Source organism: Oncorhynchus nerka, unplaced genomic scaffold (assembly GCF_034236695.1).
Source record: "Oncorhynchus nerka isolate Pitt River unplaced genomic scaffold, Oner_Uvic_2.0 unplaced_scaffold_897, whole genome shotgun sequence".
Lineage (NCBI taxonomy): Eukaryota > Metazoa > Chordata > Actinopteri > Salmoniformes > Salmonidae > Oncorhynchus > Oncorhynchus nerka.
This window is the reverse complement of record NW_027040398.1, coordinates 217570-238695: the sequence shown is the minus strand read 5'-3', so window position 1 is coordinate 238695 and position 21126 is coordinate 217570. Positions and strand designations below refer to the sequence as shown.

At 43.8% G+C, this 21126-nt stretch overlaps 1 protein-coding gene and 1 long non-coding RNA gene across 6 annotated transcripts; both read right to left on the bottom strand.

Moving 5' to 3' along the window:
• Positions 1-83: 83 nt before the first annotated feature.
• LOC115119444 (uncharacterized) lies at positions 84-4003 on the bottom strand. Its single transcript, XR_010463594.1, has 5 exons — positions 3884-4003; positions 3473-3582; positions 3221-3292; positions 2666-2803; positions 84-541 (listed from the first exon to the last, which is right to left on the bottom strand). It is a non-coding gene; the product is annotated as an uncharacterized LOC115119444 (long non-coding RNA).
• Positions 4004-7051: 3048 nt separating this feature from the next.
• On the bottom strand, positions 7052-21120 carry LOC115119451 (folliculin-like). Of its 5 annotated transcripts, none has more exons than XM_029648248.2 (12): positions 20856-21120; positions 19305-19508; positions 18966-19112; positions 10964-11185; positions 10588-10754; positions 10350-10441; positions 9457-9620; positions 9129-9242; positions 8909-9032; positions 8564-8692; positions 8189-8291; positions 7052-7871 (listed from the first exon to the last, which is right to left on the bottom strand). In XM_029648248.2, exons 1-12 carry the CDS (start codon positions 20910-20912, stop codon positions 7664-7666), a joined length of 1731 nt encoding a protein of 576 aa, XP_029504108.1. In that variant the 5' UTR covers positions 20913-21120; the 3' UTR covers positions 7052-7663. The 5 variants fall into 5 exon arrangements, with proteins under 5 accessions (XP_029504108.1, XP_064872787.1, XP_064872788.1 ...); XM_065016715.1 differs by having other exon boundaries at positions 18948-19112; positions 20856-21116; XM_065016716.1 differs by having other exon boundaries at positions 18954-19112; positions 20856-21116.
• Between the last annotated feature and the right edge of the window lie 6 nt (positions 21121-21126).

The window sequence follows — 21126 nt, the reverse complement described above, 5'->3', positions numbered from 1 at the left end:
AGAACAGCTAAAATGGACAGATTGAGAAGAAAAAGCCAACAAGTGCTCCAAACCATTTTGTGTGCGCCATTAGAGATCCACTTCAGTAACTTTAGCAACCGCTCTACAGTAGCATCCAGACAGTCCACATAACAGGAGGCTCCAATGTAGGCCGTCATTGTAAATAAGAATTTGTTCTTAATAGACTTGCCTAGTTAAATAAAGGTTTAAAAAAAAAAGACCCAGAAATAACTAATAGGAGCCCACCTTTGGATGGTGGGCTCCTATTGGTTGGTGGAGGTGTGTGTAACCGCATCCCTATTTCCCCTTCATTCTCCATGTGAACTGCTCGTGTGGTTAATAACCTCACTTTTTTACTTTCCAGAGCTGCCCTTTCTTCCTCCCCAGCCGGAGAGGCCAGAGTGGGGAAGGGACAAGTGTCCACCGGGGTCGAGCACCCCAGCTCCAGCCATTTGGAGAAAACAGATGAAGTGAAGTTGAGAAGTTTCTCTGGAGAGGAGGAGACCGAGGGAAGAACTGAAGGGTCAGGATCCTCAAATCTCTGTGAGAGAGGGATGTGATAAGGGAGGAGAGGAAAGGGGGATAAGGGAGGAGAGGAGTTGTTATTAAACAAACATACAGTGCAAGCACTGTCATTGATTGATAGCCAGTTCTCTGGGGAGTTAACCTGTGATATACATTGCATACATTATAGGTGACCTAAACAGGAAAATGATGCACCGGTCATTGCATAGTCAAGCCACATGGTCAGGAAAAAAAGAGGGATGCAAACTGGTGAGGGCCCAAAAATGATTTTTTTGCATGTTTCAGGGAGCATGCAAAAAAAATCCCTGCTCGGGGGAAATGCAGGTTTTAACTAATTAAACAACAAATAATATGATCTACATGATCAGTCACTGTGTGCAAAATAAAAAAAGTGGTTAAAGTGAACCTAACTCACAGCTAAAAATGTAAAGCAAGAAATACAATGTTATTTGTTGCCTAGACTTTACTGCAAATGACACTCAAGTCTTGAGAAAAAAACAATATACTAATATTGCAGTTAGCCATGACAGCCTTTATAATAGAATGCTTGTGACCACACACATCTAAATATTGCACTTGGGGGAAAAAAACATATTTAGTACAAACAGAAAGAATCAAACAGGCATTCTATTTTTGCTCTATTATAGCGGCCACTATGGTAGACATTGATCCAGTGCACAAGGCTACTTGTGTGCAAAAAAATAAATAATCCCCACTCCTTCACACACGTGTTACTGTTAAATTCAACACAACAAAAGCAATATCTTTGGGCTACACTGCACATTATTACACTGTACACTTTCTGCCTGAGTACATCTGTTCTTCAATGTGCCAGCAGAGCATGATACCTTTTGTTGGCATAATTGATCTCTTTCAGGCAGAGTACTACACCTGGCATAGCCCTTTTATCCACTGGCGCCGGATTGAAAATGTGAGAAAGTGTGGTGTTCCATTCACCTCTATAGTGACATCCAGTTTAAACCAGGCCCAGCTTCAGCTCCACCTAACTGCTTAATTAACAAGCAGCGCCTCATTTTCACCTAGTTATCCCATTCTGAAAATTAACCACATATTGTACTGTAGAGGGAAAATATTAGTTCACAGATAGTAGTTAGTTCGTTCGTTTTCTAGTTAACGATAACGTTTCAAATTGCCAGAGTCCAGTAAGCAACTAACGCTTTATAATTTGAGGAACGGCAAGGAGTCGTATAAAGTTACCAGTTAATACTGGTAACTGGTTAGGTTATTAACGTTAGCTCTTCTGATGTTGTAGCTGTCTGACTTCATTAGCCAGCTAATTTTCACACCATAAACTCAATTATTTGATCAGTTAAGTTGGCTAATGTTGCTCAACATTTCCCTGGCTAGCTAACGGGTAATTCGATACAGCTAACGTTAGCAAGATACTAAAAATATTTGTTTCATCACACTTTCTCCCTCACCTCAAACTTTCCAAATACCAGTTGTTTTTCGGTTACAGCTCATGAAGTACACTTCATCACCTTCTCACCCCCGTCTCCGTGGTCAGGCTTCTCACCCACATGTCGTTATCGTTCAGAGGATGCGCTGCTGTAAATGAACTTACAACCTGCCTTCCACGCTCTTTCCAGAGCGCGCTGTTGTCTCTTCTCTCTTCAGTCGGGTGCTGCATTCTGTTGTTATGTGAACGGTTGGCTAAGCCTTGAAAAAACGTTTTTCTCCCCTGTTTTAACCATTTTCTGTCATTTTTTTTTACTCAACAACATGGCATCTTTATAGTGTTTTGTTGCATTTACTATGGCATAGTTGTTTTATGTTTTACATAACTTAGTCCAAAATGTTTAAGGCTGCTGTGTCTGTCTCTTTTGAGTACATGCTGCTACTTGTTCACCCCCACTGGCAACCTACAGTACACTCTCTTATCCAAAACAGTTCATATAGACTACCAGAGTCATAGCCTCGGAAAGTAGTTTGGGGAAGAAAGATTTTCCGGCAATACAGACGGAAAATATTGTTTCGCTAATACAGGACCAATGCACGACTTTAGTGAAACAGTTACATTTGGGGAGGGGAGGGGGGGGGGGGGTTGCTGCACCCTCGGCCCCAAACCTCCCGCGGCTATGACTAGAGTATGTCCACGACATGCTAAAGTTATACCTACCCCTTTTGTCATACCCCTGCCACCCAGGGCTTGTATAAGGTTGGAGATGAATTCGAAGCTATGGTGCTCTGGCCACAGCTGGCTGCGGAGCTGGAGCCAGGAGTCAGAGAGAACAGTCGCAGCTCGGAACACACAACACTGGAGGGGCAGCAAGGCAGAAGCAGGATTTTAGACACAGAGGTTACGCTGATGATTTGAATAGACGGAGCACAACACAGAGCTGATCATCATTGTGCTAATCAGAGGTTATTGATTATCCTGCCCAGTAACGCTGACAACAACACACATTTAGACTTTAGAGTACTGGAACCAGTGGAGGCTGCCGAGGGGAGGACGGCTTATAAAATGTTAGGAAGGGAGCGAATGGTTAATACCATTCCACAAACTCCGTCCGCTCCAGCCATTACCACGGTCCTCCCGCATTGCTCAACAGAGAATCAGAATGAAGGATTTAATGATACATAGCAGATACACTAAGTGTGACATGTTTGTATAAAACACGAGAATAAATCATTTAGTAAAATGGTGTCATTTAATCAATAGATGGTGCCTCACCGGATCAGTGTTGCACAGCAGGTTGACATTGTAGTGGTGGGAAATCCAATAGTCTTTAGGGAACACCTTACGCTTGGAGGAAAAAACTGGTTCAGGAATCACAGTATTCACAAGAGTATCTATGCCAATAGACAAAAAATCGAATTGATACAAAAATGTAACCACTAGGAAATGAACGCATATTTGTTTAAACCACTGTCATTACTCAGGGTGCATGCAGGTACAAAAGGATAGCCACAACGTTCAACTCACAAATCCAGCGTGGTCTGAGTTAAGGGTGGTTTGAAGATTATCGACAACCCCCCTCAAAAAGTAATCACATCCGCTACCTTGGAGTGTCAATATTGATAGCAACAGAAAAACTGTGAGAGATCGAAGTAAAAAGAGAGAGAGAGATGCAGCAGGTTAATGGATGGAAAATGTATGTGTCCTGCCCATGTGGTTCCAGCCACATGCTTAATGAGAAACATCATGACTTCATGTTAACTTGTTGCTTTAATTAATAGTTTGAGCAAATTAACCCCAAATCCAAATTACAGAACCACTATACGAATTACAGTACAATGGTAATGTTGTCAAATGAATTAAACAAATACAAATCCATGAATCAATCAATTAACTTTTGCATACTCTGAATTTATGTCGTCACTGAATTTCTCTTACCTGATCGTAACATCCTTTTATCTTCATGAGAAAGGCCACTTCTCCATTTCTGTGTTTGAAAGCATGCAATACGCAGCTGAAATAAATCCTCTGGTCTGACTAGGCAAAGTTTCCTCAGCGGTCCGTCAAGTGTGTGACACAGAGAGAGAGCTCTGAGTCTTTTCTTTTTCCCCTACCGTTGAGACTCCAGTTTAGTTGACCTCTTTTTTTAGAATTCCTCCTTTTGTCTCCCTGGTACTTTCCAAATCTCCACACCCCCTTCTCTCATTCAATCTGCACTGTGCTCTCACTTTGGATTTTCCCACCTCCCAGTTTGTCAAGCTGCAGCCTTTCCCTTTCGTTCTCCCTCTCTCTCTCTCTCTCCCCCCTGTTGACCCAGTATATTACAGACCTCACTCTCTTCTCACCCTTTAAATGGCTAATGGACAGAGTGAGAGAAACAGACCCACTATGTCTCTCTCGCCCTCTGGGCAGTCTGTCTGTTTGAGCTCAGGCAGAGGCTAGCCTGAAAGTGAAAGTGCTTGATATCTGCTCCCTGTAAATCTCTCAGCCCCTCCCACCACCAGTCATTTCACCTCCCTATTGACTGACCAAGCCCCCTCTCCCATGCAATTAAATGAAATTAAATTCAAGGGGCTGTATTGGCATGGGAAACATATGTTAACATTGCCAAAGCAAGTGAAATAGATAAACAAAAGTCAAATAAACAATACAAAATAAACAGTAAATATTACACTCACAAAAGTTCCTCTCTCTCCCTCTCCCCCCACCCCCAATCCAAATGAGTCCTCAGAAGGCTTAAGTCATGCCATGTTTTCAATCCCCCTATGTGTGCCTGAGCGTGTGCCTGCCTCCTTGTCTCCAGTGAGCCAGTTAGTAATACTCACCTAATACTCACCTTGTTGAATCACCAGAGGATCTCATAAATCAAGAATGATCTTGTATTTTTGGGTGGCTAAAAGGATTGCAACACTGACTGACATAAGCTGCAAGTCATTCAAGTGTGCAAAGTCAATAATAATCATCACAGTGAAGCTGATGTTGCTTCTCAAAACAAAATAATAAATTAATAACAAAAAAATGTCCATTGATTTGAAATGGAAAAGTTTAATATCCCACAGTTTGGAGGCTTAGATACTTTCTCACATTTTGATAGCACTTTCATTTGTGGTACACTAGTTTATTATTTCAAGTGCTACTCAGATATTTTTGTTATGACAAACTACTATTGAGAAAGTGAGTGGGGATCAGAAGTAGATCAATTAGTACATTGTCATGTTCAGGTTTTACGTAGTCATTGTTGTAGTACTACTTCTTGTATCAATTCCATTTTGAACATGGGCCAAGAGAAACAGTGAATGTTCTAGAGGTCCAAAGGGAAAAGGAAGACAGAGTTCTGCAGTCCAACATTCTTCAGCCTCCCAGAGGCACCATCAGTCCTAACTCTTTTCATCTTGGTCCTCTGCATAGGGCAGTAGGATGATCCCTGATCTCAGGTCAGTTTAGCATATTCTTCATTTATGGTTCAGGTTAGGATGTGGTAAGGATAAGATGGTCCTAGATCTGTGTCTAAGAGCTTCTACCCAGAGTGTATATACAGTGCACTCTGTAATTATTGGATCAGTGAAGCATGTTTTCTTTTGGCTCTATACTCCAACACTTTGGATTTGAAATTATACAATGACTATGAGGTTAAAGTGCAGACTGTCAGCTTTAACTTGTGGGTATTTTCCTCCATAATCGGGTGAACTGTTTAGAAATTACAGCACTTTTTGTATATAGTCCCCCCATTTTAGGGGACCAAAAGTATTGGGACAAATTCCCTTATGTGTATTAAAGTAGTCAAAAGTTTAGTATTTGGTCCCATATTCTTTGCATTCAATGATTACAAGCTTGTGACTTAATGATCTTGTTGGATGCATTTGTGGTTTGTTTTGGTTGTGTTTCAGATTATTTTGTGCCCAATAGAAACGAATGGCAAATAATAATAATGTTTTGTCTCATTGAGTCACTTCCATTGTAAATAAGAATATAATATGTTTCTAAACACTTCTAAATGAATGTGGATGCTACCATGATTACGGATAATCCTGAATGAATTGTAAATAATGATGATTGAGGAAGTTAGACGCACAAATATCATACACCCCAAAAATGCTAACCTCCCATGTTATTGTAATGGTGAGAGGTTAGCATCTCTTGGGGGTATGATATTTCTGCGTCTGTAATTTTGTTTTATTGTCTACTCTACTATATTATATGACCTAACGTTCCACCAGTAGGCTGGCCTACAGTTTACAATATCAAATCAAACATTGACTGGGTCATGTGTAACCAACTGTATTTCTTTGTTCTGTGTTGAAAACACACTTTAAGTAGGTATGATTCACTGGTACATTCTATTTATATATTTTTTAAAGCTCAAATTTCACCCACTCTTTCTAAAGAACTTTAATAAAAAATGTTTAACCTTTATTTAACTAGGCATGTCAGTTAAGAACAAATTCTTATTTACAATGACGGCCTACCCCGGCCAAACTAGGACGACGCTGGGCCAATTGTGCGCCGCCCTATAGGACTCCCAATCATGGCCGGAGTGACGCCTCTTGCACTGAGATGCAGTGCAAGAGTAGAAGTATAACTACACACAAAAATGTATGTTATAATACTCCCTAATTTGCTCAATCATTATATACATACACAGTATAAAAAAAAAACACAGAGCATGAACTTGAACAAAGCCTCGTGGTACTGGATTTTACAAGTCTGCAGACTTCAGCAAAAGCCTTCTGAAAGGGATCAAATAACTGCAAAAACAACAAAAAGCTTTGCAGTTATTTAGTTTTAATAATGAGTTACGAGCTCGTTAGTGAAGAAGCCCCCTGCTGATGTGGTAGTATACAACACAATGATATGTTGAGGGACTGAGATCTCATTATGCAAGGGTTTTTACGTTGCGTGTCACCCGAAGACCTAGAACTGTTGTTTTACACCAATTGAGGTCTCTTGGCTGACAGCCACTCATTGTAAAAAAAGCATGTGAGAGGGAACTGGCAAAGGACACAAGTTTTTTTCCCTCCACTCTTTTTCTTCTCCCTTCTTTCTTAGATTTAATGATTCTCCACAAGATGGTGCCAGTTGGGAAAAAGGATGAATGCCACACCAATATTTCAGTTTCAGCTCAAGCAGTTATTTTATTTGAATATCTCTGTACAATGTGTTAACAAACTATTGAAACTTGTATAATAAGTTAGACATAAAATTGTGGAGAGTGTTCCTATAATAATTCCCATTTGATTACTAAAAAAAATATACGAATTACTTATTACGTTATGTATCTGAATTAATTATTAATTTAAAACCGACCCATGGAGTGGATTTTTGTTCTTTATGGTGAAGGATGGGTTTTAATCAAGTCAGCACCTGGACACAAACATATCCTTCAGTCAGTCTCTGTCATTACTCACTCTTTCACACTTGTTTTCTTTCCCTTTCTCTCTGTCTGTCCAAATACAGTAGTAGATACACGCAGAGGGTGCTGGGAGGAGCTATAGGACGGGCTCATTGTCATGGCTGGAAAGGTATAAATGGAACAGTGTCAAACACATCAAACATATGGAAATCACATTTGACTCCGTTCCATTTAATCCATTCCAGCCATTACAATGAGCCCACCCTCCCATACCTCCTCCCACCAGCCTCCTATACTGAGATACAGTATATTTCACTCCAGCTATATGGTCTCTCCCGCTACCGCTCATATTCTCCTCCACTGCTCTCTCACTGGCTAAGGGGCCTCTGCCCTCCTCTGACAGCGGTCATCAGATGGCTCTTGTAGGTTTTGCTGAGTCCTGTCATCCAGAACTTGAGCAGCCTGACGTTGTCCTCCTCCCCAGGCCCCGTGGCACCCAGCAGGGCCAACACCTTCTGGGTGTCCTCCCTCCCACGCCCATCTACCTTGGAGAACTTAAACAGCACCTTCACTTTACTAAGGAATTGAAGGGATAGAGGGGGGGGGGGGGGTTAAGGGGAGGAGGGGTATGGATAGAAGTGGGAGGGAGAGGAGTTATTGGAATTTCCCAATAATTCTGGACTACATTAAGCATTCCACATCATCCTGTACTGCACAGCCAATGTAACCAGGCTGGGGCTTTGGGGGGTTTCATAGGGGGACTTGTTTGACTCTTTAATGCCCCACTATCTACAGTTGCATACCTACATACGTCTGTTTAGAAAAAGCCAAAGAAATGAAACTTCAAAGTTGAGGGAAATTCCCTGCTTATCAGAGGGGTTGTTGTTACTCACTTCATCCACTCCTCCTTCAGACACAGCAGACAGTGAGAGACCACGTCCACTGACAGGTTCTCATTGGACAACGCCACCTCGATCTTATTCAACAACGTGGGACCTGAGAGAGGGGTGGGGGGAAGAGAGAGAGAGAGGACGGGAGAGAAGGATAGAGAGTTATAGGGGTGACGAGAGACAGGGAGAGAGCACGAGAGATGCAGGTCAATAGATTGAAACTGGAAAGTTAATGGAGGAAAATTTCACACAACTAATTGTCTTTGACCTTTGCCATGATTGTTAACAACTAGAGGTGCCTTGAAGAAGACATGTATAATGTATACCTTCATGTTGATGATGTATATAGTATATTGTCCAGATGGGGTCTATCCTCACCTTTATCTGTAGGCTGTGAGTTGGTACTGCTGATGTTGAACTGATAGAGTGAGAGGATGTCTTCACCACAAGCAGCAGAGTACAGAGAACCCCTCTCCAGACTGACCACATCCACCAACACTGAGAACTCTGGGAAGGGACACAGCAAGATGGACATATTTTATGGATATTTTAGGATTCCTTATGAAAACATTTTATTTGTTATTTGTTCTGTTCGCACTTATAACTAATATCATTATCATCCAGTATTTTATTATTAGCATATTACTATCATATGTAATAGTGATTATAAGCAGACCTCCAAATAAAGCAGTAACCACAGTGATGCATTCTGGGTTTGTGTACCTGAGGAGCTGACGTGTGTGGGGATGGGCACGTCAGGGCTGAGGCCCAGGAAGTTACATCGGTATGCTTCCTCATACTGGGCGCTGTACGTCACAGAGCGGACACAGCCCACCGGTAGCAAGGCCTGATGGGATATATACCAAACCATGTGATTAGCGATGAATGTTAGAGGAGGAATATTCTTGAAAGGGGGATACGATGAAACTTTTGATTGGCTGACCTTCAGCATGGTGAATGCTGAATGGATGAGCCCTGGGTCAGCCCCTCTCAATATGACCTGATTTCCCATGAGCACGTGCCATGCTAGCTGGCGGAAATCAGTGGTCCCGAGCACCTGCGTACCAATCAGATAACAGATATCATCACAAGGAAACAGACAAGAAATGCATTCACAAAATAAGAGGATATTGGTTTCCGTTTTTAACCAATTGGCTCACAAAGTTGTTTATTTTGAAACCAAGTGGTTAACAGAATTAAGTATGGCGTATGATGTGCTAGAAATGAAAGTGTTCATAATGTGGTATGGAGAAAGGCACACCAATGTTTACCTGTCTTAAATGTCTCAAGGACCTGAACTTTGGACCAGGATACCCCTCTGCTTTCCCCTCGTCAAACAAGAAGTCTCTGTACAGCTCGCTCTCCGATTGGTGGCACTGGGGTCTAGACCCGCCCCCTTCTGCTCCTTCCCAGCAACTCATTTCCTCCTCTTGCTCTGAGAAGACAACAGGACATTGTTAAAAAGACATACAAAACACCCAATATCGGGACTAATTCCTAGATATATACTGTATATATATACTGTTATTTTATTTAAATTTATTTAGCCAGGATAGTAAACAGAGTAACAATTGCAACTATTTTCCTGATTGGAAGTATTCAAGTGTCATAGCGACTTGCAATATCAGAGCTGAACAGGGGGAGCAATGGAAAAAAAATTGTCCCAAAAATGGTAATCAGAATGGAATGTGTGATATGGTTAAGTGAGTCACATCGTAGCTCTCTGTCCTCGTGGTCTAACCGTGTTAATCACACGTTTACTGTAGACACTCCTGTTCACCTGTCTGTCTCTCTATGAGCACCAGTGCATACATGTCTGTCTCTCTATGAGCACCAGTGCGTACCTGTCTGTCTCTCTACGAGCACCTGTGCGCACTTGTCTGTCTCTCTATGAGCACCTGTGCGCACTTGTCTGTCTCTCTATGAGCACCCGTGCGCACTTGTCGGTCTCTCTATGAGCACTTGTCTGTCTCGCTATGAGCACATTTGTCTCTCTATGAGCACGGGTCTGTCTCTCTATGAGCACCCGTGCGCACCTGTCTGTCTCTCTATGAGCACCTGTGCGCACCTGTCTGTCTCTCTATGAGCACCCGTGCGCACCGGTCTGTCTCTCTATGAGCACCTGTTCGCACTTGTCTGTCTCTCTATGAGCATCCGTGCATACCGGTCTGTCTCTCTATAAGAAGCAGTGTGTCCTCTGTGGGAGCTCCCTCCAGCAGCTTCTCTGTCAGACGACTACCACAGGCCTTCAGTAACCTGCAGTAGAGGAGAAAACACAAGAGAGGGTATCAAACAACTGGGATAGACAGAACACTGCCCGACCACCCCTGATGTTGACTGTATGTCTGCTATTGTTTAGATTAGTGACCTTAGTGATCGTTAGCGACAGTTAGCCGTCTCACCAGCTGAAGGAGGAGTGTAGGCTGGCCCAGAGGTTGGTGTGCTGGGTGAGGGAGGGCAGGGAGCGGGCTGCGTTACCACTCCTCTGGTGGGGGAAGACAGCAGGAGAGAACACGCTGTTCATCCTCACCGCCCTCTGAGGACACACACACTGCTCACTGTCAAACACCTGTAGAGGATAGGGGGAGGGGGGAGAAATAAGAGGGAGAGAAGTCAAACATTGCACGCCTTTTCTGTCTGGTAGTAAGAGTTAGTGTTCATGTTTATTTGTCTTATGTTTTATGTTCACGTTATGAATAGTAAGTGTGTTTTAATGTGTGTATATATCTATGTCCCATACATTTAACATGGTGTGCTAGTTTGTGTGTGTGTCCTTACCTTCAGTGCTGTGCTCTGTAGACTCTGTATAGTGAGTCTGAGGTGGCGCAGCAGGAAGGGCCAGGAGTTGATGAGGTAGATCCTGTCCATGGCTACCATGACGATACTGTACCACCGCTGAAAGCCCCGGGCCAGGCTGTCCTTGATGAAGAACGTGTGAGAGAACACAAAACCATGCTGCTCATCCCCAAAGAAGATAGGACCCTCACGACCTGGACACACCTAGAGGCAGGGAGGGAGAGAGGCAGATGAGAGAGGGAGGGTACTGAGGGGAGAACAGACATTAAGAACCGAGCAAATGGAATGGCATCAAACACCTGGAAATCATGTTTGATGTATTTGATACCATTCCACTGTTATGACGTTGGCCTGGGGGTCGGTTTGTGACAGTCATAAATACCTCTTTCCCCCTTATTCCTCTCTCTACCCTACTGATGTTACATTTGCAAAACCCTTGGTTAACATAGATATTCTGGGAACATGGGGGGAAATGAACTATATTCTGGTAATCCGACCAATTGAACATATGCGATGGTACTTAATGAATATGATGTCAGTTCGGTTGTCATCTGAGACATTCTCATCAATGATAAGATGACAAACTCTACAGTGGAAAGTCTACACATCAGAGTTATCGGATTCACATGGAATTGTTGTTCAATTCAAATGTTTGAATATGAAATTATTCGTGATGGGATGAAATGTGATTTTAGCTTCTAAAATGTGAGATTTGGGTTTTCATAAGATAGGGCTCTGCTCAATCAGTGGCCCACCCCTGTGAAGGGACATGGGCTATAAAAAAAATCAAACGCGCCCTCCTCTCCCTTCCTATATAAGCCCTTGACGACAATATAACCTCCGGTTCCGAGGACGACGGTCCGATGTCAGAATGGTTCAGATAATAACTACAGAACGAAGCCAACATCAGCGTGAGCTTTGGTTGCGAATGGTATGAACTTTTAACTCTTATTCACTACAGAAGTGATACCTCCTAGCCGTTGAGTTAGCAACAGCCGCTGCAAACGAGGGTTAGGAAGGAACAGACAGAGTATCCGGTCTATCACACAACGATGTTACTACAACGTATCCAATTGACAACCAGAGACATTCTTCAAAGGACAAAGGACTCGGTTGGGCAACACGGCCTTCCATCTACCACCAACCTGTCACACCCTGACCTTAGTATTCTTTGTTTTCTTTATTGTTTTGGTTAGGTCAGGGTGTGACATGGGTGATGTATGTGATTTTGTACTGTCTAGGGGTTTTGTAGGTTTATGAGGTTGTTTACCATCTAGGTGTTTATGCATGTCTATGGTTGCCTAGATTGGTTCTCAATCAGAGGCAGCTGTTTATCGTTGTCTCTGATTGGGAACCATATTTAGGCAGCCATCTTCTTTGGGTATTTCGTGGGTTATTGTCTATGTCTAGTTGCCTGTGTCTGCACATTTATATTATAGCTTCACATTCGTTTTGTTATTTTGTATAGTTTGTTTCGTGTCAGTCTTTATTAAAAGTAACATGTATTCATATCACGCTGCGCCTTGGTCTCCTCCATTCAACGAACGTGACACAACCTACTGAAGCGCAGCTCAGAGTAAATATTTATTGCATTTTCCTTTTCCAAATGGGCGGTAATTTAGAATGCATAAGATACTGTATTTACGACAGCACAGCTTCGCCCTTTGTTCCTCAGTCTTCCCGCTCTTTCACTCAAACCTAGCCCCTTTTCTTTTGTGTAACCAGCTGTCATATCTGTTCCGCCCGCTAGGGACGTTTTCCTTTATGACGTCATTTGTAATCAAGTTACGATTTAAGTATGTGTAATTCTGTGTGATTAGTTAGGTATTTAGTAAATAAATAATTAAACCCAATTTTGCATTGCTGATTCAACTTGTAAGCCAGGGTTCGTGCAGATAACTAAGAATTTACAACTTTCAGATGAGACTGAATTAAGATGACAATTAATATTGACTGCTATTGATGTCAAATATTACTAGGTCTTTAAGAGTTTATTCGGAAGATAACGGCTCTATAAATATTATTTTGTGGTGCCCGGCTCTCTAGTTAATTACATTTACATGATTAGCTCAATCAGGTAATATTAATTACGGAGAAATTATTTTATAGAATAGCATGTCATATCACTTAATCCGGCAGAACCAAAGACATGATACCACTGACCCCGCTCCCGTCATTACCACAAGCCCGTTCTCCCCAATTAAGGTGCCACCAACCTCCTGTGATATCTATCAGGGGTCTCCAACAGGTAGATCACGCAGTAGCTCTGAAAGTACATGCAATTTTCACGTGTTCCACAGCAAACAAATCTCACAAGTAGACTCAGACACCACAAGCTCCCAGCTACTATCTAATCAATGCAACATTGACATTTTCCCACCCCTGGTTAGCCACCAGGGCCTAAAGTCACGTTACCCTAAAGGTGCAGCTGAACATTTGTCTCATCTGTGATATTTTGGTTAAAAGAATTAAATTAAACAATATAATTACTTCTTACTAGTAATACATTTATTGTTTTACAAACATTAAAAAGCATGTCATTGGTTTGAGTGTTTTGTTGGTGTAATTTTAGCGGGAGAAATATTTTGTCTGGTAAAAATTCTGAGTGGCTGGTAGATTTTATAATGTGATAACCATCTTGTGGGTTGATAGAAACGTTCTCAATTAAATGTTAACTGCAAAGTAGGCTTACCTGGCAGAAGTATATCATGAGTATGTATATCATTTGTATCTATTATTTGGTTATTTGCAAACTTTGCCATGAAATGAGCAGCAGCAGCGCAGAACCATCGCTCGACCGGCACATTCCTCACTCCCTAGATGCACATCCCTCACTCCCTAGATGCACATCCCTCACTCCCTAGATGCACATTCCTCACTCCCTAGATGCACATCCCTCACTCCCTAGATGCACATCCCTCACTCCCTAGATGCACATCCCTCACTCCCTAGATGCACATCCCTCACTCCCTAGATGCACATTCCTCACTCCCTAGATGCACATTCCTCACTCCCTAGATGCACATCCCTCACTCCCTAGATGCACATTCCTCACTCCCTAGATGCACATTCCTCACTCCCTAGATGCACATTCCTCACTCCCTAGATGCACATTCCTCACTCCCTAGATGCACATCCCTCACTCCCTAGATGCACATTCCTCACTCCCTAGATGCACATTCCTCACTCCCTAGATGCACATTCCTCACTCCCTAGATGCACATTCCTCACTCCCTAGATGCACATTCCTCACTCCCTAGATGCACATTCCTCACTCCCTAGATGCACATTCCTCACTCCCTAGATGCACATTCCTCACTCCCTAGATGCACATTCCTCACTCCCTAGATGCACATTCCTCACTCCCTAGATGCACATTCCTCACTCCCTAGATGCACATTCCTCACTCCCTAGATGCACATTCCTCACTCCCTAGATGCACATCCCTCACTCCCTAGATGCACATCCTCACTCCCTAGATGCACATTCCTCACTCCCTAGATGCACATTCCTCACTCCCTAGATGCACATTCCTCACTCCCTAGATGCACATCCCTCACTCTCCCTAGATGCACATCCCTCACTCCCTAGATGCACATTCCTCACTCCCTAGATGCACATTCCTCACTCCCTAGATGCACATTCCTCACTCCCTAGATGCACATCCCTCACTCCCTAGATGCACATCCCTCACTCCCTAGATGCACATCCCTCACTCCCTAGATGCACATTCCTCACTCCCTAGATGCACATTCCTCACTCCCTAGATGCACATTCCTCACTCCCTAGATGCACATCCCTCACTCCCTAGATGCACATCCCTCACTCCCTAGATGCACATTCCTCACTCCCTAGATGCACATTCCTCACTCCCTAGATGCACATTCCTCACTCCCTAGATGCACATCCCTCACTCCCTAGATGCACATTCCTCACTCCCTAGATGCACATTCCTCACTCCCTAGATGCACATTCCTCACTCCCTAGATGCACATCCCTCACTCCCTAGATGCACATTCCTCACTCCCTAGATGCACATTCCTCACTCCCCCTAGATGCACATTCCTCACTCCCTAGATGCACATTCCTCACTCCCTAGATGCACATTCCTCACTCCCTAGATGCACATTCCTCACTCCCTAGATGCACATCCCTCACTCCCTAGATGCACATCCCTCACTCCCTAGATGCACATTCCTCACTCCCTAGATGCACATTCCTCACTCCCTAGATGCACATCCCTCACTCCCTAGATGCACATCCCTCACTCCCTAGATGCACATCCTCACTCCCTAGATGCACATCCCTCACTCCCTAGATGCACATCCTCACTCCCTAGATGCACATCCCTCACTCCCTAGATGCACATCCTCACTCCCTAGATGCACATCCTCACTCCCTAGATGCACATTCCTCACTCCCTAGATGCACATTCCTCACTCCCTAGATGCACATTCCTCACTCCCTAGATGCACATCCTCACTCCCTAGATGCACATTCCTCACTCCCTAGATGCACATTCCTCACTCCCTAGATGCACATTCCTCACTCCCTAGATGCACATTCCTCACTCCCTAGATGCACATCCTCACTCCCTAGATGCACATCCCTCACTCCCTAGATGCACATCCCTCACTCCCTAGATGCACATTCCTCACTCCCTAGATGCACATTCCTCACTCCCTAGATGCACATCCCACTCCCTAGATGCACATTCCTCACTCCCTAGATGCACATTCCTCACTCCCTAGATGCACATTCCTCACTCCCTAGATGCACATTCCCTCACTCCCTAGATGCACATTCCTCACTCCCTAGATGCACATTCCTCACTCCCTAGATGCACATCCCTCCCTAGATGCACATCCCTCAGATGCACATCCCTCACTCCCTAGATGCACATCCCTCACTCCCTAGATGCACATCCCTCACATCCCTAGATGCACATCCCTCACTCCCTAGATGCACATCCTCACTCCCTAGATGCACATCCCTCACTCCCTAGATGCACATCCCTCACTCCCTAGATGCACATCCTCACTCCCTAGATGCACATCCCTCACTCCCTAGATGCACATTCCTCACTCCCTAGATGCACATTCCTCACTCCCTAGATGCACATCCCTCACTCCCTAGATGCACATCCCTCACTCCCTAGATGCACATCCCTCACTCCCTAGATGCACATTCCTCACTCCCTAGATGCACATCCTCACTCCCTAGATGCACATCCCTCACTCCCTAGATGCACATTCCTCACTCCCTAGATGCACATCCTCACTCCCTAGATGCACATCCCTCACTCCCTAGATGCACATCCCTCACTCCCTAGATGCACATCCCTCACTCCCTAGATGCACATCCCTCACTCCCTAGATGCACATCCCTCACTCCCTAGATGCACATCCCTCACTCCCTAGATGCACATCCCTCACTCCCTAGATGCACATCCCTCACTCCCTAGATGCACATCCCTCACTCCCTAGATGCACATCCCTCACTCCCTAGATGCACATTCCTCACTCCCTAGATGCACATTCCTCACTCCTAGATGCACATTCCTCACTCCCTAGATGCACATTCCTCACCCCCTAGATGCACATTCCTCACCCCCTAGATGCACATTCCTCACTCCCTAGATGCACGATTAAAAGGGCCAGAGGCGCAAGGTGGAACTACACTCCAAAATAATTAGTTTTTTTGTTTTCTTCCAGACCCCCCAAAAAATTGTCTTCTGCTGTGATTTAGGCATTAACATGGATTCAGCACATCCAATTTCATTGATTCTCTATGAACAATTGTTTTTCAGAGTGAAAATTCAAACTGAGAACATAATTTGGGAATATACAGTTGAAGTCAGAAGTTTACATACACCTTAGCCAAATACATTTATACTCAGTTTTTCACAATTACTGACATCAAATCCTAGTGAAGAGTCCCTGTCTTCGGTCAGTTAGGATCACCACTTTATTTTAAGAATGTGAAATGTCAAAATAATAGTAGAGGTTTTTTTCCAGCTTTTATTTATTTCAGCACATTCCCAGTGGGTCAGAAGTTTACAAACTCAATTAGTATTTGGTAGCATTGCCTTTAAATAGATTAACTTGGGTCAAACGTTTCGGGTAGCCTTCCACAAGCTTCCCACAGTAAGTTGGGTGAATTTCGGTCCATTCCTCCTGACAGAGCTGGTGTAACTGAGTCAGGTTTGTTGGCCTCCTTGCTCACACACGCTTTTTCAGTTCTGCCCACAAATTTTCTATGGGATTGAGATCAGGGCTTTGTGATGGCCACTCCAATACCTTGACTTTGTTGTCCTTAAGCCATTTTGCCACAACTTCGGAAGTATGCTTGGGTTCATTGTCCATTTGGAAGACACATCTGCGACCAAGCTTAGACTTCCTGACTGAGGTCTTGAGATGTTGCTTCAATATATCCACATAATTTTCCATCCTCATGATGCCACCTATTATGTGAAGTGCACCAGTCCCTCCTGCAGCAAAGCACCCAAACAACATGATGCTGCCACCCCTGTGCTTCACAGTTGGGATGGTGTTCTTCGGCATGCAAGCCTCCTCCTTTTTCCTCCAGACATAACGATGGTCATAATGGCCAAACAGTTATATTTTTGTTTCATCAGACCAGAGGACATTTCTCCAAAAAGTATGATCTTTGTCCCCATATGCAGTTGTAAACCGTAGTCTGGCTTTATGGTGGTTTTGGAGCGGTGGCTTCTTCCTTGCTGAGCGGCCTTTCAGGTTAGGTCGATCTATGACTCGTTTTACTGTGAATATAGATACTTTTGTACCCATTTCCCCCAGCATCTTCACAAGGTCCTTTGCTGCTGTTCTGGGATTTATTTGCACTTTTTGCACCAAAGTATGTTAATCTCCAGGAGACAGAACGCATCTCCTTCCTGAGTGGTATGACTACTGCATGGTCCCATAGTGTTTATACTATTGTTTGTACAGATGAACATGGTAGCGTCAGGCGTTTGGAAATTGCTCCCAGCGATGAACCAGACTTGTGGAGGTCTCCAATTTCTTTTTCTGAGGTATTGGCTGACTTCTTTTTATTTTCCCATGATGTCAAGCAAAGAGGCACTGGGTTTGAAGGTAGGCCTTGAAACACATCCACAGGTACACCACCAATTGACTCAAATGACGTCAATTAGCCCATCAGAAGCTTCTAAAGCCATGACATCATTTTCTGGAATTTTCCAAGCTGTTTAAAGGCACAGTCAACTTAGTGTATGTAAACTTCTGACCCACTGGAATTGTGATACAGTGAATTATAAGTGAAATAATCTGTCTGTAAACAATTGTTGGAAATTACTTGTGTCATGCACAAAGTAAATGTCCTAACCGACTTGACAAAACTATAGTTTGTTAACAAGAAATTTGTGGAGTGGTTGAAAAACGAGTTTTAATGACTCCAACCTAAGTGTATGTAAACGTCCGACTTCAACTCTATATAAAATATTTGATAGGGCCCCTCTTAGAATTGTTTAACCATTATTTTACCAGGTATATTGACAGAAAACAGTGCACTACTTTCTATTGTACACTAAGGACCCGGGGAAGAGTTGCAGAGGAGAGAAGAAGAATGTGCCTATTTGAAAGCTTGAACAAAAACTTAGTAGCCTGCGATTTTTTTTTTAAGTAGCTCTCACGCTAGAAAAGGTTGGAGACCCCTGATATATATTGTCCCATACACCAGATAGCTGCAGTGAAATATCTTGTTTATAGGGTCAACCATAGTACAGCCATAGTACAGCACCCCTGGAGAAAATTAGGGTTTAATGCCTTGCTCAAGGGCACATTGACAGATTTCTTACCTTGTCGGCTTGGGTGTTGGACCCAGCAACCTTGTCGTTACTGGCCTAATGCTCTAATGCCACCCTTAACTAAAGGCTTATGTATTGACAAACAGTTATGAGTATTAATGCAAGAAAAATGGCAACACGCACGCTCACACACGAGGTTACCTCACAGCTGAGGCTGCGTACGCAGGCCTGGCGGACCACACTGAAGAGCTGGGGTTGTCTGGGTTGTTGGTGGCTGAGGAACCGGATGCCTGTCTCACTGTCCACGCTGACGAAGCCAGGGTGAGACGCTGGGAGAGACCGGCAGCCCTGACAAAGAGATGGAGAGAGACAGGGAGTGAATGAGAGAGAGAGTGAGTGAGTAAGAGAGAGTGAGTGGGGAAGAAAGGGAGAGAACGAGATGGCCAGAAAGAATAGTTATTAGACAAAACAAATTAGTCAATGTCATTTCTATTCTGTCCGTTCAGCCCTTCACTCATCTCACACACATCTCCCACTCACCTCACACATGTCTCCTCTCTGTGTAGCTGAGCTGTTTGCCCTCATGGTGAGTCCCTCTCCCTCTCTGTCCGACTCTCTGTCCCCGGGTATGGGGGCGCCAGCCTGGGAGGGTGTGGGGGACGGGGGGTGCAGAGCCTCGGTGCAGAACAAGGTCCGGGGGCCATGGAGCTCACAGAAATGACAGAGAGCTACCAGAGCATTCATCTGAAGGGGGAGAGAACAGGGCCGGCCCACCCGTTAGGCAGGATCAGGCGGTCGCCTACAGTGGCAGATTGACGAGTGCAGCATTTTCCAAGCTAAACTGACCAAGATGTACCAACAACACATAAAACGTCACATAAATTGTCATTCATTTTGGGCAGAATTATCTCACCCTTTGGCACATGGGCTATGCAGTTGAATGCCGATGCCGCCATGTGATAAGCAGTGCTCACTTTGTCAAAAGCAGGGAAGCTAAATATTTTTCTTGTCTCTCCAGGGTGCTGTTGGAGAGAGGAACCACTGCCGGCACTCCACCAACATTCCGTCAAAAACATAATCTAACATAAATCATGTAGCCTATAGAAAAGGTAGAAATAGTTTATGGCCTTTTCTGTAGAATACAGGCTGGAGTAGAGATCAAATTTATGACAATGTCATGAGACAGACACTTTTTACACCATGCACGTTTCTCTGAATCAAATAGCGTAACCTAAATTGCGCCGAATCAACAACAACAAAAAGTGCATCGAATATGGCACGTTAATAACAAAAATATCTTTAAAAAAACCTCTTAAGGATTAGCCCCTTTTTTTCAATTTTCGCCTAAAATGACGTACCCAAATCTAACTGCCTGTAGCTCAGGCCCTGAAGCAAGGACATACATATTATTGTTACCATCTAAAAGGAAACACTTTGAAGTGTATGGAAAGGTGAAAGGAATGTAGTAGAATATAACACAATAGATCTGGTAAAAGATAATACAAAGAAAAAAATAACTGTTCTTTTGTATTTGTTTTGTACCATCAAATTCGACAATTTGAGAAAACGGCAAATACTTGGCCTGGGAGAGATGACTGGTGATCAGAGGTGCGTTATTGTCAATGCTTTGTCTTTGGATTCAGTGTAAACATGGATGTTGTAATGAAACAGCAGGGAGCAGGTCTCGAACCCTCGGCCTTCTAGCCCGAGGTCCAGCGCGCTATCGACTGTGCTACAAATCCATGCGCTTATAAACCCGGGGTCGTTACACTACTCCCTCCTTTCAAAGAGCCTCGCGCTAGCTTGCGACCCTACGTCTTACAGGAACGCGCTCACCGGCCAAGCACACGCACAGTCGTGGATGCAAGGTCCGATCACTTCTGACACCAATGTAATGGAACAGGCAGGGAGCAGGTCTCGAACTCTCGACCTTCGAGGTCCGGCGCGCTATCGACTGTGCCGCAAAAGCATGCTCGTGTGGCAGAGTCGATTTCCGCGCTTATAAACCCTTTCTGTGTAATTCAATTTAATTGCTGGGGAAAGTTTCCTACAACCTTTCTAAATGGAAACCTATAAGTCAAGCACACTTACCTTGATTAAAGCAGCATGAACAATCACTGCAACAAATGACAGGCGATCATATTGCATCAAAACATCACAAAATGACAAGCTAACCCCTAGCACAGCACGAACCAATGTCTCGAAAATAGATCATGATCATTTTTCTTAAAAGCATGGGAAATAAATCGCCAATGCACACGCAAATTCAAATTTCTAGTTCATTCCCAAAGTAGTCTTGTTGCTGTATTAGCTTTTGTTTATACTTTTTCACTGCTCTGATACGCTCGCTCTCTAGGTTCGT